At 35.5% G+C, this 23,995-nt stretch overlaps 2 protein-coding genes across 3 annotated transcripts; both read left to right on the top strand.

Moving 5' to 3' along the window:
* The first annotated feature begins 292 nt into the window (after window positions 1–292).
* Window positions 293–14,956, top strand: LOC141820829 (putative sugar phosphate/phosphate translocator At1g06470). Its single transcript, XM_074708186.1, has 12 exons — window positions 293–995; window positions 1,108–1,277; window positions 5,377–5,462; window positions 5,558–5,607; window positions 8,903–8,970; window positions 10,902–11,002; window positions 11,161–11,173; window positions 11,462–11,646; window positions 11,797–11,883; window positions 12,873–12,967; window positions 13,749–13,900; window positions 14,498–14,956. The coding sequence occupies exons 1-11, from the start codon at window positions 550–552 to the stop codon at window positions 13,864–13,866; spliced, it is 1,419 nt and encodes a 472-aa protein (XP_074564287.1). The 5' UTR covers window positions 293–549; the 3' UTR covers window positions 13,867–13,900; window positions 14,498–14,956.
* A 1,196-nt stretch (window positions 14,957–16,152) lies between these two features.
* Window positions 16,153–20,897, top strand: LOC141822041 (aspartate aminotransferase, mitochondrial). 2 transcript variants are annotated; one of them, XM_074709452.1, is made up of 11 exons: window positions 16,153–16,439; window positions 16,547–16,632; window positions 17,351–17,557; window positions 17,684–17,789; window positions 18,214–18,318; window positions 18,409–18,581; window positions 19,292–19,451; window positions 19,524–19,619; window positions 20,411–20,505; window positions 20,615–20,732; window positions 20,828–20,897. In XM_074709452.1, exons 1-10 carry the CDS (start codon window positions 16,251–16,253, stop codon window positions 20,685–20,687), a joined length of 1,290 nt encoding a protein of 429 aa, XP_074565553.1. In that variant the 5' UTR covers window positions 16,153–16,250; the 3' UTR covers window positions 20,688–20,732; window positions 20,828–20,897. The 2 variants fall into 2 exon arrangements, with proteins under 2 accessions (XP_074565553.1, XP_074565552.1); XM_074709451.1 differs by having other exon boundaries at window positions 20,615–20,897.
* The last annotated feature ends 3,098 nt before the right edge of the window (window positions 20,898–23,995 follow it).

Here is a 23,995-nt window from a genome sequence, read left to right as displayed (position 1 = left end):
AAGTTAGTATGTCTTTGAAGACAATCATAAAACAAAACATTTATTTTCAAAAAAAAAGAATTAATTATTACGAAGCCAATTTAAAAGGATGTATTAATCAATTTTAAAATTAGTGAACTGATTTATTTTTCACGAATGAAATTTAATTTACCTATTTATATTTTTTATCATATTTTTATATTATTATATATATTTTATACATTTTGACCAGACAATTCTAAACGACACTTCAACAAACGCGTCAAGGAAACGAGCATCTCCCCGTCGACGCTGCCTTCTTATTTCCCTCTCCTCGTCGCGATCGCGACGCCCAAACGGAACCAACGTTGTCGTCACGCCTCCTCTTCTTCTTCCGATCCGAGTCTTCCTCGCCCCTCGAAGATTGCTGGATCCAGATCCAGCCTCGCCTCCCCTCGAACAATTCTTCCTCTTCGACTCCTCATGACCGATCTCATCGGCGCCGTTTCATGCCCGCCCCCGATTTCCTGGATCCGAGGAGTTTCGAAGGGGAGCGGAATGCTGGTCTGATCCGAGATCGAGCGATCCAGGATGGGCGGTAGCGGTCATGTGATGGAGAGGGTGGCCGAAGCAGGCGGTGCGAAGGTGGATGGGGGGCAGAGCGGGAACGAGGAGCGGGCCCCCAGCTCTTCGGTAGAGGGATCGTGTGATGACGGCGCATCGGAAGAGGCAGAGGATGTTGCTGTGCCGTTGATAATATCTGGGGAGGGGTTGGACAGAGACTCCGTGGGCCAGCCGTTGAGGCAGGTATCTCCTTACGTTCGCCAGAGGAGCGCTGTTATTGATGTGGTGGAGGGGTTCGCCAATGGCAAAAGGTACGTTCCTTTCGACGTGCAGAATGGACTCCATGCCAGCCAGTCGATGCTGAAGCTCGAAGAATTAGAAAGGGCGGCAGAGAGCTCTGTTTCCACGCTCGTTGTGTTAAAGACATTGTTTTATATCTCGGTCTGGTATACGTTCAGTACTTGCCTGACATTGTAAGTTTCTAGGCGCTTCAATTTATTCTCTCTCTTAATTCTTGACATAACTTATTTCGACCGCTAATTATCGTTTGTTCTTTTCTCTCTCTCTCTTTTCCTGATGGTATAGATACAATAAGACACTTTTAGGGGATAAATTAGGGAAATTTCCAGCGCCGTTATTGATGAATACCTTTCATTTCACACTGCAAGCTGTTTTATCGAAGATCGTTGTGTGCATACAGTCCAGGGGAGGTGATGTCGGAGCTACAATGACATGGAAGGATTACTTCAGCAAAGGTAACTGTTTTTACAGTAGTCTCTTATTCGTATTTTAATTTGCAACTGAAGCAGTATTTATGCCCACTGCCGTCATATATGCAAGCAACCATCTTAAGAACTTCAATCTAGAATATGACGTGTCAATGATTTTGTGGGTTAACATGGAATTTAAGGGTGCAATCTGACTTAGAATATGCATCCAGATATGTATACTTCAAAAGGCCAGTTCCTTGATAACATTTTTAGTGTTCTAAGGGTGTTGCCAGGTTCTTTTTTATTGAGGAGCAAAGTATAATTAATGTTATGTTACTCAATGATTTGGATCTATATTGAAAATCTCTCATGTGAGACGTCTTTTATTTGGCCAAAAAAACCCGTGCAGAATTTCAAAACATGGGGAAAATTTGACATACGTAATTTGTGGTTCCTTCTATGTGAACGAACATAGAAAAATCATAAAAATTGTTGGTAATAGTTCTATTCCAGCAGCTTAAATTTAAAATGAGTAAACTTGCCAGTAAATATAGGATTTTGATGAAGACCGGAAAGTTGTTGGTTGCCACTACCTGATTTCCTCCCTACGACAGATCATTTTGACTACCTGAGTAGCCTGGATTTCTTGTAATGATGGTTGTTATTGGTTTTACATCTTAATCTCATCCTTCATACTGAGGGAAAAAATGGTCTTAGGAGAAAGTGATATTTGTCAATGTCCTAGATACCCCCCAAATTTGGAGTCAGACATCATTCTGTGCCAGGATATTCAGCAAATTGGTCAGCATAACAAGAATGGTGCAAGACCACTGCTTCTTGATAAATACCCTACTCTTAAATCATCATGAACAAAATCTGTTTTAGTACTAAACGCCCCTTGTTGTGGAACTGGTAATTGAAATGTTTACAGGAGGCAAGTGAATCAAGGTTGGATCACTAGTTTCCTAGAAATAAACAAACTCACAATGGATTATAAAGGTTAATCTCATAATTTGTTTCTTATCACTCACAGGATTTTGAGGCTGATAATGATAATGTAGGGATGGCATCTAGAGCAGAAATATGGATTGAATATCTTCACCATTTAATTAATTTTTCATCAGATCATGCCAATTGACAATGTGGAAATGAAGGCTTGAGAAATGTAAACCATGGTACTAATCAATCCATTGTTGTGAACAATTTATTAAAGCAAGATTATAAGGTATAGTTGAAATAACAACAATTTCCTCTTTAATAAGTTATATTTGTTGGGTCTTTTTCAAACAAAAAAGGAAGTTGAACTTTGATGTCTCGTGGAAGAAAATAATTGATATGGAGGCAAAATTATTGATGTTGAGCTCATTCTAATACTGCCTTTTAGTATCTGTACTACCAAAATACCATTGATAGGGAAATTTTTGAATCCACTGCCTTAAACCACCCTTTGTAAATCAAACTAGTGAGCCTACAATGTAAAAAATTACCCTCACCTTGAAATCAAGTGGTAGAGTCTTCGTCTTCCATAATAGAATCAATGCACCTATTGTTTTACGTGCATATGAAAACAATCTCCTCAAAACAAGCTGACAAATACAAGCACATAACAAATAATCTCTCATATCCTTTGTGGTCTACATGTAACCCAAAGTATCGTCAAGATTCTAGCACAGTTCCCATGGTGAAACCTTGTAGTCTCTCTCTTGAATAGCCCTCACCCATAGAATTTTGAGAAAATCCTCAAACAAGTTTTTTGTAATGCGGACCTACCGTGCTGGGCAGCGTGATACCCAATCATGTTACTAACCAACAAAATGAGTTACTATATGGAATATAATGTGGCCATCAACTACTTATATGGAAATGAAATTTATTAACCATTTGCGCTGATTGGAATGACGGAAAGCTCTAACTAGTGCATTTAAAGGGCAGTTATGAACAAGCTTTCAAATATTTAGGTGGATGCGAAGATGGAATGTTATGGTTCTAGTGACATTCTCAGTTAACACTTAGAATTGACTAAAGTTCGTGCCCCTAAAAAAGAACAACTCGATATTCATTTACAAAATAAATTTGACCGGATTCATGTATTTTTGGATTTGTAGTTAAAAAAAAGTTGGAACAAGGCACCAAAAGTTGATTAGTCTAGTGGTAAGCGAGCTAAAAGAGAGCTTTCCGACTGAGGTCAAGGTTTGAATCCATATAACGACACTATTGGAGAGGTTTAACCATGTTGCTCTCACCCCAAATGGAGATTATTTCAAATCCAATGTGGTTGACACTTTGGGGTAAAAGACCAAAAAAATATTGGAAAAAAGCCACATAAAGTTGATTGTAAAATTCTAGGTGTGCTTAGGTTTATTGCTATTGTTAGTGAACAAGGTAAATAGGAGAAATATTTAAAGTAGGCAAAGTGAGATATAAAAGTGACAATTTAAAATACTTGACAGACAACCACATGATGCTTATAACAACAACAATAACAACCAAGCCTTATCTCACTAGATGAGGTCAACTATATGGATCCTTTTATGCCATTAGATTTTATCCCTTACTATATCATCATCTATATTTAAATAAATTTCATCATATTTTGTTATTGCTAACCAAGTCTTTCTTGGTCTTTCTCTTCCTCATTTAATGTGTATATTTGTCATAGTTTCACATCGCTTAACTGGAATATTTTTTAGCTGTCTAAGTACATGTCTGTACCATCTTAAACATATTTTTTTGAGTTTTCCATGCAACTCCGACTTTCTCTCTAATATTCTCAATTCTTATCCTGTCCATCCTTGTATGTCTGCACATCCACGTTAATATTCTCATCTCTACGACTCTTATCTTCTGCTCATATGCTCGAGTCATAGCCCAACATTCACCTTAACCACAGGATGCTTATAACAACAAACATATTTTCCTTTTATGTCTATAAGGAATATATAATTCTTCTCTTGTAGTAACTGCCACCATGACATTTGGGAAAGGTTAATCAATTAAATACTGTTATGCTCCAAATTAACTGAGTCAAGACTACTATTAACATGGTGTGAGATCAAGTATGCATAATGTGTATGCACATAATTGGTTAAAAGTTACAACCATGTTTTGTTGTCAAATTATACAGTATACTATGATATTATAAATTGTTAAAATGTAGTTGTTCAAATAAAATTTGATGTTTCTCTTGACCCATGTCAGTGACTTACAAGGCCTTTGATGTTTGAAGTGAAGCTTAAGATTTTTAACCTCCTTTTTTGTTTGTTTGATTCAATTGAACGCCATTCTTTCCTTTCTCTGTTATATATTTGATTGGGACAGCTGATGTGTTTAAAGTGAGATTCAAGTCAAAGGAGATTAAGATCAAGCTGAGAATTCTAGGCTTAGAGGTAGGTGAGGTTTCTGGATGTGGCCACTGAGCTTGGCCTGGGTGCTCTTCTTCTTGCTGAACTGCTATGCTAAGGAATAATGTAGAAGTGTTGGTTCTCTAGTCCAAAACTTTAAACCCTTTGGCAGTTCATGGGATAGGTATTAATAGTATTTGAAGCAGTGTACATTACCTGATTAGGCAGGCTAGCTGGCAGATGTGAAGCTGCATGCACCTTGGCATATGTTAGTAGTTTATTATTAGCCTCAATTCACATGTCAAGCTCATAGTCATTTTCTGACTCTTGAGTAGGACCCTTTATCATTTTTGATTTCCCTACCTGGTCATCTTATGTCCACATCAGCTAATGCAACTTAAATTCCTGTTATATCATTGATAATAGTACTTTATATATGCATCCAGGAGAAGACATGTCTATATATTTTCATCCAACTTTGCATTTATGTAAATTATTATTATTATTATTATTATTTTGAAATTTTATGATTTAACTTTCGCTTCCTTGCAATATTGATATTCACTATCAGTGTAACCCAGTTACTACAGTTTTAATAGTTGTGTATGATATTCGTAACTTCACATTACAAGAATATTATAACCTAAGCTACAACTAGATCTTTTATTTGGCCCATCAGACACTTGGCTTTATAGAATATGTTATGTATTACCTTGTATGTTTGAAGGGGCACAATTCATACATGTTTTCCCAGTAATTCCATGCACTAAACCACACAGGCACTAACTCCTTTTTTTTTGCAGTTGTGCCAACAGCTCTTGGAACTGCTCTGGACATAAACTTGAGCAATGTTTCTCTTGTTTTCATATCAGTGACATTTGCTACAATGGTTTGTAGCTTTTAGTAGAAACTAGTTACTTCTTGGTTTTTCATACAGGCAACATGACCATCTGACTTTTTGCCTTTATTTGTCATTTCATGCAGTGTAAATCTGCCTCTCCAATATTTCTTCTCCTTTTTGCTTTTGCATTTAGGTAATTTTTTGTATTGTCACAATAGTTTGATTTTTTATGTCCCTTTCTCCTATTCTTTTATTAACAATGGTGCATATGAAATGCATTTTCTTGAAAAAGAATCTTAATATTAGTTTCTAACAATCTATGACTTCCTAGTTAAGAAACCAAAGTTTTTTGTCAAGTTAAATAATGAACCATTAATTTAGTCCAAAAAGCAAAATGGAAGTGAATTTACAGGGTACACGCATATGAGGTATTAGTTCTCAAATTACTCCAAAGGTTAATTACTCTCCTGGTAACCAACAACGCTCCCGAATGAGTAAGAAATAATATATGTAAAAAAAGGAAAGAACATCTAGATAACAAATCTTAGGCTTTTTCTCTGGGTGACTTTGTTTCCAATGATCAAATTTTGAGTCTTTTGGCAGATTCAGCAAATCATTATGCAACTTTCTATTCCAGTCCTAAAAGTTCAACTCAATATCTTGTATAGGACTCTAAGCTCCAAATATTTCTTGTTAGAAATTATTTTTAAACTAGAGAGCATGGACAGCCAAAATTAAGTATTAAATGTTGTTAGCAAGCATGGTAAGCCAGTTTCTGATTTAAACCTTATGGATCTTAGAATCCTGCTCTCCAAATTTATAAACACCATGTATTCAGCAACATTGAGGTACAATTCACTTTAGCCAACATCTCATATTATATTCGATGGTGAATCTGACTCCAAAGCGAGGAGCTTTTTGAGAGGTCGCATATCTTGGATTGATCACCTCCCACCCTTATCGAGTTAGCCCCTTATTGGTCCACCAACTTTAGTTAGTTTATGCTTGAACCATACATACATTGCGGTGACCCCAACACTTATCATGACCAACCCCTAACTTAAAGTACTTATGGCCAAGTTACTAATGTACCACTCAGGGATGGAGCCAAGATTTTCATATTGAAGGGGCGAAAAATGTGTGTTTACCCCCCCCCCCCCCCCCCCTCCGTTCACCCCCTATTTTTGATATTGAGAGGGTGAAAATGTGTGTTTATGTTAAGGGAGGGGGCGGCCGTGTCGTCGTCCCTCATTTGCCCCTATTTCTATATTCCTACACCTCTTGCACTACAAAATTAAGAAGAGGAGGGGGGGGGGGGGGGGGGGGGGGGGGGGGGGGGGGGGCTCCGTCCCTAATACCACTCATTTAAGTTTATAAAACTTCTTTATGAACCTGCAATTCACCGGGTGGGACTAAATTAGGGTGTTCACAATGGTTGTTAGTTAAGGCTTCACATCTCTATCAAGGTCCAAGTTCCAACTTATCACAAAATCATCCTAATCAGTTTCATATAAGGCCTAATGGTGGTTGCAACATGACACATTTCAATTGTCTCATAGGGGTTATGATAGTTTGTATTAGTGGCTAATCCTAGACATAGTGAAGTGTCAGAGAAGGTTGCTTACAAGATGGTGTAACAACCATTTGGCTTCGCATACCTATTGATTATCATTGACTATGTGTTAGATTTGAGCCTTAACAAGATCCATTCCTTGAGTAGGGAAGATTTTTGACATCCTAGGTTTGTCTTAATGGTTAGTCGTGGGCTAATAAAGAAACCATATATGCTTAGATGAGTGAGTTGCTATTAACCTAGGCTCAAACATTTTGGCTAGTGATTGGTTTGATAGGCCAATGGGTTAATTTTCTCATCTAAATGGGGCATGACAAAAATAGCCAAAACAATTTATATATTAAGAAAGATAAGAATTGGGTTGTGATCTTATAGGCCTATGATTTGGGTCCATGTTCTCTCATTATTACTAAGTTGGACCTTGATCCTGACAACCTTCACTTGATGGAAAATGCTTTCACTGTAAAAGTTTCAAAACTTATCATTCATTGCTTTAATCATATGAAAGTCCATTTTAACTCTTTAAGTAAAAGAATCCCTTTTTTGCTCCACCTTGTAGAAATTGCTACTTGCATTTTGACTATCATTTGAAATTAGTACTAATATTTCAGATATATATGTATAAATGTCAATACAATTTTTAAAAAATATATTAACTGTAACATCTTGCAATCCTATCATTGTATGATTCAAAATCATGAACACCTCGTTGTTCCCTATGTACAATCTCAATCTTCACAACCTTGCTAGTAGGTTTAGATAGACAAACACTTTTTGATAATTATATTAATCTCCATTTTACATAGATTTTTTCAATCTTATTGTACTTTGTCTCTTGTCAGTAGCGTATATGTCAAACAATATCTAATATATGTTGGCAATATGTACTACGAAGGGTTTTGTGTATATGTAGTCATCAAGTGGTTACATTATATTTTGGGTGCTGCTAATTTTCTCTCATTTTAATCTGCTGAGTCTACACATAACCAATTTCATTGTTTCAATCTCCACTTTATTGGATAACATAAACAATTTAGCATGTATATAGTGATTTCTTACCAACAATGATTTCGTCTGCCATGATAATTTATTTCTCTGGTTAAATTGCATATAAATTGTTGCTTACCAATTATCTCTCTTTTAGATTGTTGCTTATAAATTGCTTTGAGCCATTATTATATTATATGAATTAGTCTACTGTTTCTTTCATTTCACTCTCTTATCTCCTTGTACATACTTTATAGGTTATGGTGTGTAATCTTCCTCCTTTCTTTCTTTAATAAAATAGAAAAAATTTACTTGCTCATAGAATCAAATTGCCTCTGGCAACATTGCTCAGAAAATTACATTTCAAATATTTATTCATGCATAAGATCCTGCCATTCCTTTTCAATAATTGACTGCAATCAGTAGACAAGTGGTCTGCAATGCCACCATTTTTAGTGAGTGCATTAACTATGGTGATGTTTTCAAGGTATTAGGTACACAAGCACCATCAGCAGATAAGAAGAAAAACATTATGATTAGCATTGAAAAAAAGATAGAAGTTGTATCAGCTGCCTTTTTTTTATTGTTTCCTCATTAATTATTTGTTTCGTAGTGAAACCTAACATTAAACTAAGTATTAACTTTTATGCTACTATGTCTCACTATATTATTGTTTCTGTGAACTGATACTAATACTCTGTAATCTACTACTTAATGTTATACTCCTTAATGTTTTACATTGACGGGTTATTAGGATTTTATTTGCTTAATGCCATGGCTCAGTGTTTTCGTCTAGTCTAGTCGAGCAGCAAGGCTTCCTGGTTTTCATTAACCTATAAAAAGAAAGCATTTATGCCCCTTTATCACTTTCTTCTCCACATGCTCGATATGCTTCTAAATATTAATTATTATTATTTTTTTACTTTAGGTTGGAGACTCCTAGTATAAAGCTTCTGTTAATCATAATAATCATATCCTTTGGAATTCTGTTAACAGGTATGATTAAAATTAATTTATATAACTATCATTTTTTCAAAAGTTTCTTTTAACTGCATCAATGGGAAGACATTATGTAACCATGAGGTCTATGCCAAAACATGATAATTACAAAGCATTCTTCTACCTCGGAAGAACATTTCTTAAATTGTTATGTTAATAGCCCTGTGAAATTGCCTAGTTTGGTCAGAATTTGCCTAATGGATCACCTTATTGAAGTAAAGAGTGCAAACTATCCAAATAATTATGTAAAACACAAGAAGATATTTTCAAACTAACCAATGATTAATTTCTTAGGTCAAAACTGTTAATTCATAAGCTCCGATGAACATCTACAGTTAAGCATCTGAGAATTAGCAGCTAGGACTAATGCTGACATGTTATTAGCAGCTGCTTTTTAGTTTGGAAAGTTCTCCATCTGCAGAATGCAACACCATGTTATGCTGAATATACTTCATAAACATTTAAAAGTAATCTAATTAGAAAAAATTTTAGTCAATTTCAACTCATTTATTCCTTCCCTCTGTTGTTGCGATCAAAAGGATAACTTCTGGAAAGGTTTTTAATTTCTGTAATGCAACAGCATTCATGTTTCAGCTGCAGTTTTTTTATTGAAATTAAATCATTGGTCATGTTATTGGAAGTGACTCTAGGGATTGTATTTTTGGAATGTTGATTTGGATAATTTTAAGATCTTACAGTTATATAGTTTCAGCTTCAAGACCAGATACAGGAATATAGCACAGAATTATATTCTTTTTCTTTGACGTACAATTGATTGACTACTTTAAAATGTTTGCTTTCTTTAAATGCTGATTTCAAAAGACATTGCCATTGTTTTTCTTTTTCTCCAAGTTCACCAAAGGTAGCAATGACAATTTGCTAAGTCAACGTTAATCATTTTGACATTTTTCTTGCAAAAATCACAATTATATGAATATTCCAAAAATGGTAATTAAGTGGTTTGCTATTCTTCGGTTTTATTTGCTGAAGGATTGCCTGAAAATTTATGCTGCATAATAGAAATTTCATACTGTCAGTCTACATGGATGGTTGATGTTTTCTCTGAAACTCTTGATACTAAATATATTCACATCAAATCTTGTCATATCAAAGTTTGATATGTTGGATAGAAGGAATGTTCAGGAACGGGACATTTAATTGTTGTTGAACTAATAATATTCTCTAGATTTGAAACAGGTTACACACTAGGTTACTGCCCCAAAATGTCTAGAAATTAAATCTACATAAAAAGAATGAGTGTTAGGTCATGGAAGTTTGTTAACCTTGTTTCTCAATATGAGGCTAGGGCTAAGGTTAAGTATTTTTCTGTCAGTTTATCTAGCATGAACACCTAACCAGTATTTCAAGGAAGCTAAGTGGCCCTGGATTGTTGATGTCCACTACATTCTTCCTAAGATAACTCCAAACAACGCATGCCAACTTCATATGATGAGTCCCAAATACATGCTTCATGAAATCTTCATCCCTGCTTTTATCACTAATTGTAAATCCATTGTTCCATTGATCCTAAATGCTCCAACTGATTCAAGAACTCCATTGCAGAACTATCTATCTTGTCCTGTGTCTCTCAAGCAACCTTCCATCCAAGGTTGAAAATATTTTTCATTTTGCAGATTTAACCTTGTTTGGCTGGATACTTGGATTATTTTTTGGGCTTGCAAAACCTGAGAATTTTCTATGATGGAGTTACTTAAGCCAATCATCCGACAAGCTTCAGATCTATTTTTTCATGCCATAGCATTTCCTTTATTTTTATATTTATAAGGATGGTAGGTTGTCCCTTCCATCCCTGTTTGCTCGTTGGGTGGTTGCTAATCTAGTTGCTACACAATATAATGTAAAAAATTATATTTTCAGTTAATATCCTTGAGCTCTATGATGTGATTAACTAGTATAATTGCCATCAGTTGCCAAGGAGACTGAGTTTCAGTTCTGGGGATTTATATTTGTTATGTTTGCTGCTGTTATGAGTGGCTTTCGCTGGTCCATGACTCAAATTCTTTTGCAGGTTAGTACATATTTGACTCTGAAGTATCTCAGTTTTTTCATTTATATTGTTTTGTAGTTGTTAATAATTTTAATTCCACAAGTTAGATGCAATTTCTTTTTCATTGTTCTAATATGTATCACTTTTTTTTTCATGTCAATTCTCAACTAATCATGAAGAAAGAATCCTACGGTAAGTTGTCTGTCCCACCTCTTTTACTGGCCTTCCAAGAATTAACTACTAGAACAATGCAAAATGCAACTACCATAACATAGTAACTTGCTATCTGTCCTGGTTTATTGAGACACAAACACCACTGTTTGGCTCCTTGTTCATCACATCAGAGTATCAGACTGTTGATTGTGATGATTGTCTTTTTAGACATGTTAGTGGCAATGCTATGTGGTGATAGAGTTGTTATATTGGAAAAAGTTTGCTTAGACTAACAAAGTTTCATATTGTTGTTTTGATTTGACTTAGGCTTAAAGAATCCAATTACTTTGATGAGTTATGTTACTCCTGCTATGGCAGTAGTAACTTTAATACTCTCCCTCATGATGGATCCCTGGCATGATTTTGACACAAATGTTTACTTTGATAACTCATGGCATGTTTTCTGGAGCTGTGTCTTGATGCTTACTGGAGGAGCATTGGCATTTTTTATGGTATGTGATGGCAGATGAGTTAATATTTCTTGCTTAACCAGAATATCTCTTATTGTTGTTACGTCTTTTCTCAGCTATGATTCATGTATCTGCTCTCACATATACATTTTACAAACTAAGTTAAGGACATTTAAACTTTGTAAATTTCAGGTATTGACTGAATATATTCTCATTTCAGCAACCAGTGCTGTAACTGTATCCATAGCTGGCGTTGTGAAGGAAGCTGTTACTATTGTGGTGAGGACTTTATATTCTTTTTTGTTAAATTGATCAAGTTTGTGATTCACTTTGGTATATTACCATATTCTTTTCTTTATTTTTTTTCTAATTACAATTTGGAATTTATTAATTTTTCTTCTTATCTCCCCTTTGGTGTAGACTCAAAGATTAATAAATATTGTCAAATTGTCCATTATGCTAATCTTCATAAAATAACTTGTGAGAAGTATGAATAACAGTAGCAAATATTATTTGACTGGGTTCTCATTTGAAATATCTTTTAGAATGTGAACTCATAGAATACAAATGTTGAATGAGCCCAAGTTATTGTCCTGTATATAATGTTCGTACCATTTTTTTGTCTTTTTTCTCTGAGTCAAAGTGACATAATGATCAGCAATTTCTGAAACCCAGCTACTAATCCAGCCTGTGTACAACTTATTTCTACAAGAAAGTTGGATAAAGAAATGAATCATGCTTTTCCCAGATTAAAAAAGATGTAGTTAATGCAACCAATGATTGAAAGTTGCTATGTGCTGATCATGTGTCAAATAGAAGAATTGTATCTCATTTTTTATGCTTATTACAGTCTCTGTTCATGTATCTGGCTATTTTAAAGTAATCATCGAGAATAGTCCTGGAAGTCATCCTGCTTGCAAAAACTCATTCCAAAGTTTCAGTCAACAAAGACATATTTCTTCAATACCTTGAAATTTAATCCAAAAATTCATGTCGTTAAGAAGTTTGTTAATTTCTATATTTAGTTACTCAAGTGCCTATATCTCTCAGGCATTTATCCTTGGTTTTGAGGCTTTCTTTGCTAGTTAATGTTTTCATGATTTCATCTGTTCCTTTAACTCACTAAAACTTTTTTATTGTAGTACTTTTGAAGCAGATTCTCATTTGAGTTTTTTACATAATGTTTTAGCTTTTCTGACTTTATACTAGTAATGTGAGTGTTTGCAAAAGAATTTAGATTTATTTATTTGATTGTGTTGACCATCCAGGTTGCAGTGTTTTACTTTCATGACCAGTTTACTTTGTTAAAGGGAGTTGGACTTCTTATAATCATTGTCGGTGTCAGTTTATTCAACTGGTACAAGTAAGTCATCTTGTTTATAGTCGATGGAAACTTTGATCTCTGTTTATCTCTTGCTTATTTTAGTCCATGAAGCTTACTGCAAATCTAAAAGTCATTATGATCATTAGCTGGAAGCTTAGTTTCTTTAGCATCATTCTTGTCCACCAAAACTCAACTTCATCAAGTAATTTGACTACAATCATACCCTGGTCTTTCAATGGCGAGTGGCAATTCAAAATGGTTGATTCAGGAAAGTTCTTATGGAAGCTCATTTTAACACTTGCCGCGGACTTTAGAAATTAGTCGTAATGCCAATGTGTGATGGTTGCCATCTGTAATCTGGGTATATCTAGGAGTAAATTGAAGGATATAACCCTAGGGAAAAACAATGGATAGATAGAGACAGATGTTCCTGCTTAAGGTAGAAAATCTCATGTTAAAAAATATTAATGTTAAATTTGGTTGTCAAATCAAGAAAATAAACATTATAATCAAATTTTGATTGTAATGTCAACTTAGTTACAGGTCAGCAGAAAGCTAATTCTGTTATGTTTGCTGAAGTGATTTGAAACATCTACTACATGTAATTCCTTTACCGAAAGGGTTTAACAAATACTAAATGAACCATATGGTTCCTCCCATTTCATGTTTCCTAAAAGAACCTACCAAAGTCACGTAATGTACTCATCCAGTGACTGCAGTCTTATTAAGACATCATTGCAGTCTTAGGTTGGCATCCTGGCTCGTCACATTTTAATTTATGATGATCAAGAATTAATCTATGACTACTGTCGTTTCTCAGATATGAAAAAATGAATGGTCAGCTGAGAGAAAATGAAGATGTTGTTTCTTCAAGTCCTAATGGAGCAGCAAAATATGTCATCCTTGATGACATGGAACTTCCATACGATGAAACTTGATTCGCAACACCTGATGCACCCATATTTTAAGCAGGTGAGATACTACTACACAAACCGAACTCAGCAACCTTTAATGCTGCATATCTTTATTTCCTTGCTAATTCTATAGCCAAAGTTATTATTTCTTATTTATGCCTTTTGTTCCTTGGTTTCAAATGTAACAAGTTTTCTCTGCCATTCCTTACAAAATGTTCTACCTATTCAAAGGTAGAACCTTGTCCCTTTTTTTTCTTGAGAAAGAAATGTACCAAGGCAATAACTATATTGGAAAGTAGTAAATCCAGATCATGAGTTCATCACCTATATTAAACATGAACGTGGTTAGGTTAAATTGTCTGAATTATCTACTTTACCAGAGTTAATTTTGTGCTCGGTAATTGTAATATGAGATTGCCATCCATCTTACAAGTGATACATATCTAGGACTTGGAACTCTAGTGCATTTGTTGACAAACTGTTGGCCGTGATCCACATATCCATTTAAACTAAATACACATTCATAATTGTAACTTATCACTTGACTTCCAGCCAAGGTTCATTTTTCACTTGACGATTTAAGCGATGGTTAACTGTTTTAATCTACTTTTGGGCTGTTAATTGTGATACTTATACATTAAGTTGGTGTATGCAGAGGAAGCATCAGTGCTTTTCCAAATTCTTTCAGAAATACTCGTCTGCAATTTTGTTGGTTGCTATTTTGATTCTTTTACACCACGGCTGAAGTTTTCCTAGAAAATGAATGGGAAATTCATGCTATTGTTTGGCTTGCATTGTTCATTTTGATCCTACATACAAATCATGGACTTTGTTCGTCAAACTGTGAAGATTCATAGATTTCAATCAGGCGGAAAGGAAGTTCATGAAACATCATCTGACAATTCAAAATGAAAGATGCCTTTGCCGGTTTTTCCATCATAGTGTGTGGTTAATGTTGTAAATGATCCAGTTTCTCATGGTAGATTCATTTGCTCAATTTTGTATTTATGGAATCCATCAATTCATCCTACAAGATCAGCCTTTTCTTCCTTTTCTAATGGACAAAAACACGAGCATTTATACCAGTTTGGTCTGTAATTTTCTTTCAACGGAAGCAAGGATGTGCAGAAGATGATTCTTTTTAGCTTGATTTATACTCTTTTTCCAAATGGCTTGTATTTTATTGATGCGAATATTTTATATGTATCCTGCCATTACCATCTTGGTCCACGTATATATATTGTCTGAAATGTTTATCTTTTGTCCCGGGTATAACTGAGTTGATTACGATGGAATAGATTTACAGAAGAGGACAAGGGTTCGAAGTCGAGCAATATTTTCCTCCGTCGTGATTAATTGTAGTTTCTCGATTTACCTTTTCATAAATAATCGTGGAGTTGATCGTAGCCGATCATGTGGGGTCGTTGGAAATGATGAATTTCACCTTTTGTAGAAAAATATTTACCTTTCCAATTAAAACATTCATATTTTAATATTAATAATTTGTATTACCTTTGATTCTATTAATTGCATTTATCCTATTTGATGTCCATTTAATCTTAACTAGTTATCCATAATGACACTGTTAACTAAATTTATTTAGGATTTTAGACTGGTGATTGTTTTTATCACAGGACGCATGCTTATAAATAATGTTAGAAAGTTTAATTCAAAACATTTTAAGATAATTTATTTTAGTTTTGAAATTTATTTATTTTTAAATATCAGCTAGAGTTTTAAAACTTAAAAGCATCAAAATACCTCTCAAAAGTTTAAAATTATTACCAAATTTACAGTTTGAATTTTTTTTTTTTAAAAATATTGGGAAATTACCTTTCCAAAGAAAGCACTAAAGATCGAAATGGAAACTTTCCCAATTTTCTAATATGACTGGATTATTTTATTAGGATCAAATCATTTTTTAATTAAAAGAACGGTTGATTGCATAGGAAGTCTTTCGAGTAGCTTACAGAACCGTTAATCAGGTTCTCTCTTTTGATCTCACCCGTTCAAACCCACCGAAGGAACTTCCCCTTGCAGTTATATCTTCCCAGAACTCACCTTCCAATCGGAACCGCATCCCGTAAATTTCTCCCACCTGTTTCCGTCGCTCGTCTTTACCGTGACTGGAATGTTGTGGGACCCGACTTGTCCGTTCCTTTTAAACCAACGAAAGAGCGGGTACGGCTCGGAGGAAGCGAAAACTGTCTCTTTTGTAACGAAGGACAATTCGGTAATAATGGAAAAGCAGAGACTGTGGACGCTTTAATTGAAGAAGCGAGAGGAAATAGGGAGATCCCGACACGCTTTTCTCTCCGCCGCAGTCGCGCCGTGATTCTTCTTCGTTCCGCCTTCTTCGCCGATTTCCGCCGCCTCCGTAGTGAGAAGCGAGTGAGATATCTTTTCCCATGGCCGCGATCGGGCGTGGGATTTTGAGTAGGGGGATCGTCAGCTTGCCGGCGGTTGGATCGGGGTCAGCCGCTCGATCCATGGCCTCCTGGTTTGGCCACGTCGAGCCTGCGGCCAAGGACCCGATCCTTGGTGTCACCGAGGCCTTCCTCGCCGATCCTAGTCCCGACAAAGTTAATGTTGGAGTGGTATGTTTCTTCTCCTTGCTTACGCAACTTCGATCCTTTTTATGCAAGGCGAGGATTTCCGGTCTGATGGATTAAGAAGTCGAATACTTTTGCTGTTTGGTTATTAGGGAGCTTATCGTGACGACAACGGGAAGCCGGTGGTTCTTGAATGCGTCAGAGAAGCAGAACGTAGGATCGCAGGATACCTTAACATGTAATGTTCTTTTCCTTATCGTGCTTTGCTTTCTTACCTTGTGTTATCTCTAATAGCCATATTCTAACCTTTCGCATTTCTCAACTTGGATCGTTTCGTGCGTACCTTACCGTTTCTAAAAGTTTACCTTTTTTTCCTTTTTGGCTTCGTTTTCCATCTATTCTTCTTTTGTAACGATAGATTTGATTTCAGCAGCAAACTTATCAAAATGTTTCTCTCAGCAACTTGATGCGGTCCAAGGGAATCCGCTCCTTACTTTTCTTTTTCTGTCTCCTAACTTTAGTTGGTTTAGTTGCATGCCACTATCTCATGGAAATTGAGCTAGTGGAGGCTCTGGTATTTGCTTTTTGGCGGCCCGTATCCACTTAACGACGGTATACAGTTGCATTTTCCTTGGCTACAAGTCTGTGGTAATCACAACTTTGTTCAATGATCATTGTTTGTCTCACGAAATGGCTGTTTCATGCAAATCTTTTGAGTGAAACAAAGCTCTACTTGAAATGCAAATCATCTAACTGGAGTTAGATTAGTTGGATATCTTTTTTATAGCACGAAACTGCACATATATTCATACATTCTGATACTCTAAAAGATAGTATGCATATTTAATTGTAGGGTTGATGAAACATTTTAAGTTGCTTCCTCAAGAAATCATCATGGCCCAAGGTCATTCTTTTATTTTTTAATCTAGGCGGTAATGATGTTTAGTTAATTGTAGGGAGTATCTTCCCATGGGAGGAAGCATTAAGATGATTGAGGAATCACTGAAGCTTGCTTATGGGGATGATTCTGAGTTCATAAAAGACAAAAGAATTGCGGCTGTTCAGGCTCTTTCTGGAACAGGTGCATGTAGGCTTTTTGCTGACTTCCAGAAGCGTTTCCTACCAGACTCACAGATTTATATACCGATACCAACTTGGGCTAAGTGAGTTTTCCCTTTTTTTCAATTTTTTGATGTTCTGTATTTTTTTCATTTGAATTTTTAATGTGGTTGCAAAGATGTGTCATTTGTTTGCACTATCTTCTCAGAATCATGTTCATTATTTTGCAGCCACCATAATATATGGAGAGATGCTAATGTTCCACAAAGGACTTTCCGTTATTACCACCCAGATACAAGAGGACTTGACTTTGCATCTATGATGGATGATATCAAGGTGGCTAGTTAATTCTGAATGGCTTGGAAAATGGCATGATAAATCATAGTTCTAAATACTACAAGAGATTACACTTTTATAGATTTAGGTTTGGAAAAAAAATTGGTGACATTATATTAAGAGTTCTACAAGAAGTTGATTACTGAAGATGTAATTGAATTTACAATCAATTCTTTAAACCCCATCTCATGTTCTTCTCTTTATTATTTTTTGTTCCATATTTGTTAAAATTGTTTTTATTGTGCTTCATGAATTTTTTATAGCAATCTGTATCAAGATACTATGTATCTTCTGTCTGTCGATCATCTGATAATGCTAAATGAGCTGCCAATCTGTCTGAACACCATTATGTGGGTAACTTGAATGATGTGAATACATTTAATGTTAGATTATATTCTGACATTTTATTGGTTAATTGTGTCAGAATGCTCCAAATGGTTCATTCTTCTTGCTTCATGCATGCGCTCATAATCCAACAGGAGTGGACCCTTCTGAGGAGCAGTGGAGAGAGATATCTTATCAGTTTAAGGTATTTGCTACTGTTTTTCTTTGGTGGTCGGTAACAACATTATACAATTTGTTTAATGTCTTGATTAAATTTTTATCTATATTTTTATAGGTTAAGAAGCACTTCCCATTTTTCGACATGGCATATCAAGGTTTTGCTAGTGGTGATCCAGAGAGAGATGCCAAACCAATTCGAATTTTCCTTGAAGATGGACACCAGATTGGTTGTGCTCAATCATATGCAAAAAATATGGGACTCTATGGACAAAGGGCTGGATGCCTTAGGTATTGAGTTTTTTTTCTAAAAAAAAATATTAGATAAATACGTTATCATGAAAATAGGAACAGAAAGTTGCTTCTAGCCCATGCAAATCCAAAGACAATTCTGTGCCAGTTTTTTTTTTTTGTACAGTAGAGGAGAATATATTATTTTGAATTTCAATAGGTTCTAATCAGCTTACTTGGTACCTATACTGTTCAAAATGAATTTTCCTGTGTAACTTGAACATAAAACATACAGTATAAATGAGCATGCAATGTACAAACATACGGTATAACTGGGCATGCAATGTACCACTCTTTTGCAAATAAGTTGGTTGTTTGATCTTATGGACTGGATGCTGCACTTTATCATGATCTTCTAGCTCTATATGCTACATGGATAAGTTGTTCTTCTGATAATGAATAAATCCCACCTCTCCATCAATTGGGAAAACAAATGCAATGAAACAATAACTATTTCTATTACAAATATGTTGATTCATTTTTCACTGTGTTGTTTACTTGAGTTAGAGGTCTACTCGGCACTCCTTCCTTTATGTGCCTGTTTTTATGGATCTATGCCTCTCCAAGAGTTTGTTTTTTTATGTGTGTGCGCGTGCAAAACCTTCATCAGAGAGGAAGGAAACCTATTCAAAATGGGATCAAAATTCACTATTCTTTTCCCTTGATCAATTTTGGTTTAATTTATTAAGTTGATTTCATGTTTTCAATAGTATCCTTTGTGAAGATGAGTTGCAAGCAGTAGCTGTGAAGAGCCAGTTGCAACAGATAGCTAGGCCCATGTATAGCAACCCTCCAGTTCACGGTGCGCTAATTGTTTCAACAATACTAGGTGATCCAGAGCTAAAATCTCTATGGCTGAAGGAGGTTAAGGTGATTGGACAACCAACCTTAGCTTCTTCTTCATTTTGCAATTCCTTGATATTAATGTTCTGGCTCTTGCAGGGTATGGCTGACCGCATCATTGGAATGCGAAGTGCACTTCGAGAAAGTCTTGAGAAGTTGGGTTCACCTTTGTCTTGGGAGCACATAACAAATCAGGTAAATCACAACTTTCATTGGTTTGCACCAAGCTTACTATGATAGTAATGCATTTTCGAGTCTATGCTATTGGATTAGGCTGGGAGAGGAAGAAAATCCTACAGTTTTCCATCGTTAGGTCAAAAATTTCTTGTATAAAGGTATTTTACAATCCATAGGTTGAGAATGAAAGGGAAAATGACCACAAAACCCTTGTGATTGAAAACACCCATTCTAGAAGTTTCCTATGAATGTCTAAAAAGGAAATCCAAAGTTTATCTTTAAACTTTTAGAATAAACCAAGGTTCTTGTTCTGAGTCATGGTTTCGGTCCTAGCTAGAACAAGATATATCGTTAGTGCAGATGGCATGCTGAGGTGGCATTGATTAGCACTGATATGACAATATAGGAAGAGAAGGAAGAAATCACTATCGCGGTGAAGTGATTTCGAATCTTGGATGATTGATTTCGTCTTAACACCATGAGCTAGGGTTCCATTAATGCCTCATTTCTCATTAAACATCTTGAAGATGTCTCAAGTCGTGCCAGGCTGGTTAAGGCTATATCTTTATGATTCATTTGTTGCTCGATGATCACACTTTAACATTTAAGGTACATTAATAGGTAATGGAAGATCCTGCTTCAGCTAACCAAAACATTTTAATTCATTGATAAAATGTATGGATGTGACACACATACTGTCTCTGCCAATTCTTCCCTTTTCTGGTCACATGCTAATTCCTTCTTCGAAAACTCCATCAGTTGTCCAATTTCTAATAAATTTTATTCGGTACATGTTGTTCTGGAATTAGATCGGGATGTTCTGCTACAGTGGTATGACACCTGAACAAGTGGATCGCTTGACCAATGAATTCCACATATATATGACACGCAATGGTCGAATCAGGTATAACTTGCTTTCTATCTGATCTCCCTTGAGGAAATGTTTTCATTCGTATAGCATTCTGAACGTTTTTTTTTTGGGTATGATTGGTTGATCTCGCTGGAATCTACAGTTTGGCTGGCGTCACGTCGGGCAACGTTGGCTACTTGGCAAATGCCATCCATGAGGTCACAAAATCCTCGTAAACTCAATTTTGCCGCATTTGAAACAAAGCTTCACCAAATAAAGAGGTTTCAGAAAGAAACTCTCTTTTTTGACATTCCAGTTTGTCGAATATTTAACTGGAGAGTAATTTGATTTCTCCTGTTTTTCAAACATGTACCAGTTCATGCCTTTTTGACTTCAGATGAATCGCAAATCGACTGACTGTGGTACTAAGTTTCACCTCACAATCATTGTCAAACCCGTGAGTTTCATTTATTGTGGTAAAGGTTTCGCCCCTTCTCAGGAGTTGGATTGTGGAAACTAATTTGACAACTAATTGGTGCATCGATGCTTCTTGTGTGAAACTTATTTTTATATTAATTGCACCATAAATATTCTTGGGGTTGAGCTTTTTTGTATGTTTTTTTTGGTCCTTCTAAAATTTTCTTTTGGAGAATTATGTTAGCAGTCAAATTTTATTTTGCTAAAATATGAGAAAGGAATGTAAAAATGAGAGAGAAATTTTGGAAGATGCTTAACAAATTAAATGAGATATGCATGCAATGAGATATGCATGCTTAATGTCAAATTTAAATCTAATTGAATATATCATCATTTATATTCAAATATTTTTAAAAATTTTATTATTATTAAATAATTTTTTTATCTTATTTTTTTCGCACAAATAGAATGGTGGTGTGAGAAGATCAAATTATACTATTTGAAAACAGTGTTTAAATAAAGAGAAACAATTAAGGAAAAAGAAGAAGAGAGAACATTGTGCACGTTATTGTGTGTATGTGATAATGTGAATATAGATCGAAGTGGCACCATGTGCAATGTTGGCTTTGATGGAACGTTTGTAGTTGACGGCGGAAACAAAGTAGGTGCGCGGCCTCTCAATTCTCAATTCCTTTTAAGTACTCTTTTAACTCTTTAATCTCTTAAAAGAGAGGGAGAAAAGTAAACAGAAATAAAATTAGTTTGAAAAAAAAGAAAGAAAGAATAATTAGACAATTTATAATGTCACAAGTATTCTCTCTAGAACTAGAATTTTATTTCATATGCAACCAAGATACATAAGAGTATTGTTTTACTTTGTCCATGCATGCACAATGGTGCGATCCCAGAGCCAAAGTTATGAAATCAATTAGCAAGTCTGTCTGGCTAAAGAGCCATAGAGGAAATGGTTAGTGACCAAGGAAGACAAGCTGCATGAGCATCACAATTCAATTCTCAAGTATATTATTATATATAGTTTCATGCATGTGTTTGAATAAGACGCGATTAATGAGTGTGCATTGTTCTCATGTGGACAGGCCAGATGGGATTATAATTCTTCATGACTAATCCGAGTATTAATTGCTAGTTCGATCCAATTCTGAAAAATAATATATATATATATATATATATATATATACTTATCTTTTGTGAAAGTACTTAATTTTATTGGCGAATAGAAAATTAAGCATCGATCCCTTCACAGGGAAATTAAGTCATGGAAATAAACAGGGCATGCAGCAAGCAAATTAAGCAGCAGCTGGCACAATTAAGCTTGCTGCTTAATCAATCGCAACTTTTGTCACATCTGCCTGCACATGCAAACGATGAGAAATTAAGAGAATCGATCGATCGAAATGGATGGCAGCTGTTTGTCGCCGCAGTCAATCAGCTGGACGACGTATTCTGTGCTAAGATATGATTGTGAATGTTATATTAAAGAATTAATGCATTAGACTACTTAATAGGGTAGAGATTCAATTCATTGATAGGGTTGGTTATTTCAATGAAAGTTAGGCATCTTCAATAGTTGGAGTTCTAAATGAGTTTTATTTTTTAATTTTTAATGTCACATGAAATATATAAAAATTTATTATTCTATCCGTAATTAAAAATTTTCATTGTTAAATAATTATTGCAAAGGAAGAGAGAGGATTACAACTTTTACTTCTTTAGAAGCTTTTTATTTTCCCAAAGATTCTAATTAATGCTTCGTCGAACAAGTTAGGATATAGAGACTGAGCAATTCAATTTCAGGTATTTTATATACGGAGAGAAAGGTAAAATAAATACTTCTAGCTATCGCATTACTTTAGTTCCAGTCCCTCCGGCTAGTTACTCAACCAATTTTAAAATTTAAAAAAACAATTAAATCGAATAACATCAATTTGATGTTGCTAGATCGATGTTTATTTTTTTTTAAAAAAAAACATAGTCGACTGTGAACATCAATTGAATTCTGTTTATTCAATTTTCATGATATATAAATTTAATTGATTTATTTGATTTTTGATTAACCGACACACATGTACGCAGCACAGCACACAGCTTGCATCAGCCGCAGAGCCTTTACTAAAAAAAATAATAAATCTCATTTAATCTCACTATCTCTTAGGATGATCGATCCGACCTCATAAAAGTTTTCTATTGGCCACCAGGCTAAATTGGAAAGTACACGCAGCGGTCAATCCAGACGCCCAACATCCTTTGATTGCGCTCTCCATTTAGAGGAAAATTTTTATAAATACGTTGTAGTTGAGAATCGAACCGTGAGTATTTGAGTAACAACTTGAATATCCTACCGTGGTACCATGCGTCCATGCCCCGGGGACGCGGAGCCTCTACTAAAGGTAAAGGTAAAGGTGTCCATCCGCTCCACGCAAGTGTAGATTCTCGGACTCTACAACTCATGCCCTATCTCTTTTCACGGGCCATGCGGCTAACAAATCAATTATATACACACACAAACACACACTCCATGCGTGCCCATGCTCAATGCGCCCTCCCCTCAAAACAGAGACATGCATCTATCTATATTAAGTGAAAATTTAATTAGTTCACTGTGAATTAATAATCAAGCTCATCACGTTCCTAGCTTTCCCCACTCACTCACTCGCTGCATTCATCATGTTTCACTTATTATCGATCGGTCGAACATAGTGACAGCTCCCTGGCACCTACCGATCGATTGGCGGATGGCGACAACGATCCAATCTCAAGCTGCCCGGCTGTGATAATTAAGCATAAAGCAGCACACACTCTTCTTTTGTAAAATGTGGAATCTGTCACTTTAACGGTCGTACATGGTCGACCTCACGATTATCTATAAAGAGATAAATCAAGAAATTACAATTAATCACACCTAACTTCGTTAGGATTCGAACACGTACTGTTACGGTTGCTAAACTCCATTGATCAAGAAACAAGCTAAGTGCCCATCCATCGAGCTAGGTGGTGGTCCTGCTTAATTAATTAGCTAGTTTGGTTGCGTCAAAACGTCGAACACGTTGCGAATCAAACAAAGCCGACGCCGAATGAGCATAAACTTTCACGCACTGCTCATTAACTG

Source organism: Curcuma longa, chromosome 2 (genome assembly GCF_044706935.1).
Source record: "Curcuma longa cultivar G26 ecotype Majalengka, Jawa Barat chromosome 2, ITB_CL_G26_1.1, whole genome shotgun sequence".
In the NCBI taxonomy this organism is placed as follows: Eukaryota; Viridiplantae; Streptophyta; class Magnoliopsida; order Zingiberales; family Zingiberaceae; genus Curcuma; species Curcuma longa.
The sequence above is the reverse complement of the archived record's forward strand: the minus strand, read 5'-3'. Positions and strand labels throughout refer to the sequence as shown.

What these genes read in the sequence shown, in the direction of transcription:
- LOC141822041 (XM_074709452.1), top strand. Translation starts at nt 16,251, where the DNA reads ATGGCCGCGATCGGGCGTGGGATTTTGAGTAGGGGGATCGTCAGCTTG. An exon ending in AGATATCTTATCAGTTTAAG is followed by an intron (nt 18,319 to 18,408) that starts GTATTTGCTACT and finishes ATATTTTTATAG; the next exon opens with GTTAAGAAGCACTTCCCATT. An exon ending in TATGGCTGAAGGAGGTTAAG is followed by an intron (nt 19,452 to 19,523) that starts GTGATTGGACAA and finishes TGGCTCTTGCAG; the next exon opens with GGTATGGCTGACCGCATCAT.
- LOC141820829 (XM_074708186.1), top strand. Translation starts at nt 550, where the DNA reads ATGGGCGGTAGCGGTCATGTGATGGAGAGGGTGGCCGAAGCAGGCGGT. An exon ending in CAGTGACATTTGCTACAATG is followed by an intron (nt 5,463 to 5,557) that starts GTTTGTAGCTTT and finishes CATTTCATGCAG; the next exon opens with TGTAAATCTGCCTCTCCAAT. An exon ending in CTTTTTGCTTTTGCATTTAG is followed by an intron (nt 5,608 to 8,902) that starts GTAATTTTTTGT and finishes TTTTTACTTTAG; the next exon opens with GTTGGAGACTCCTAGTATAA.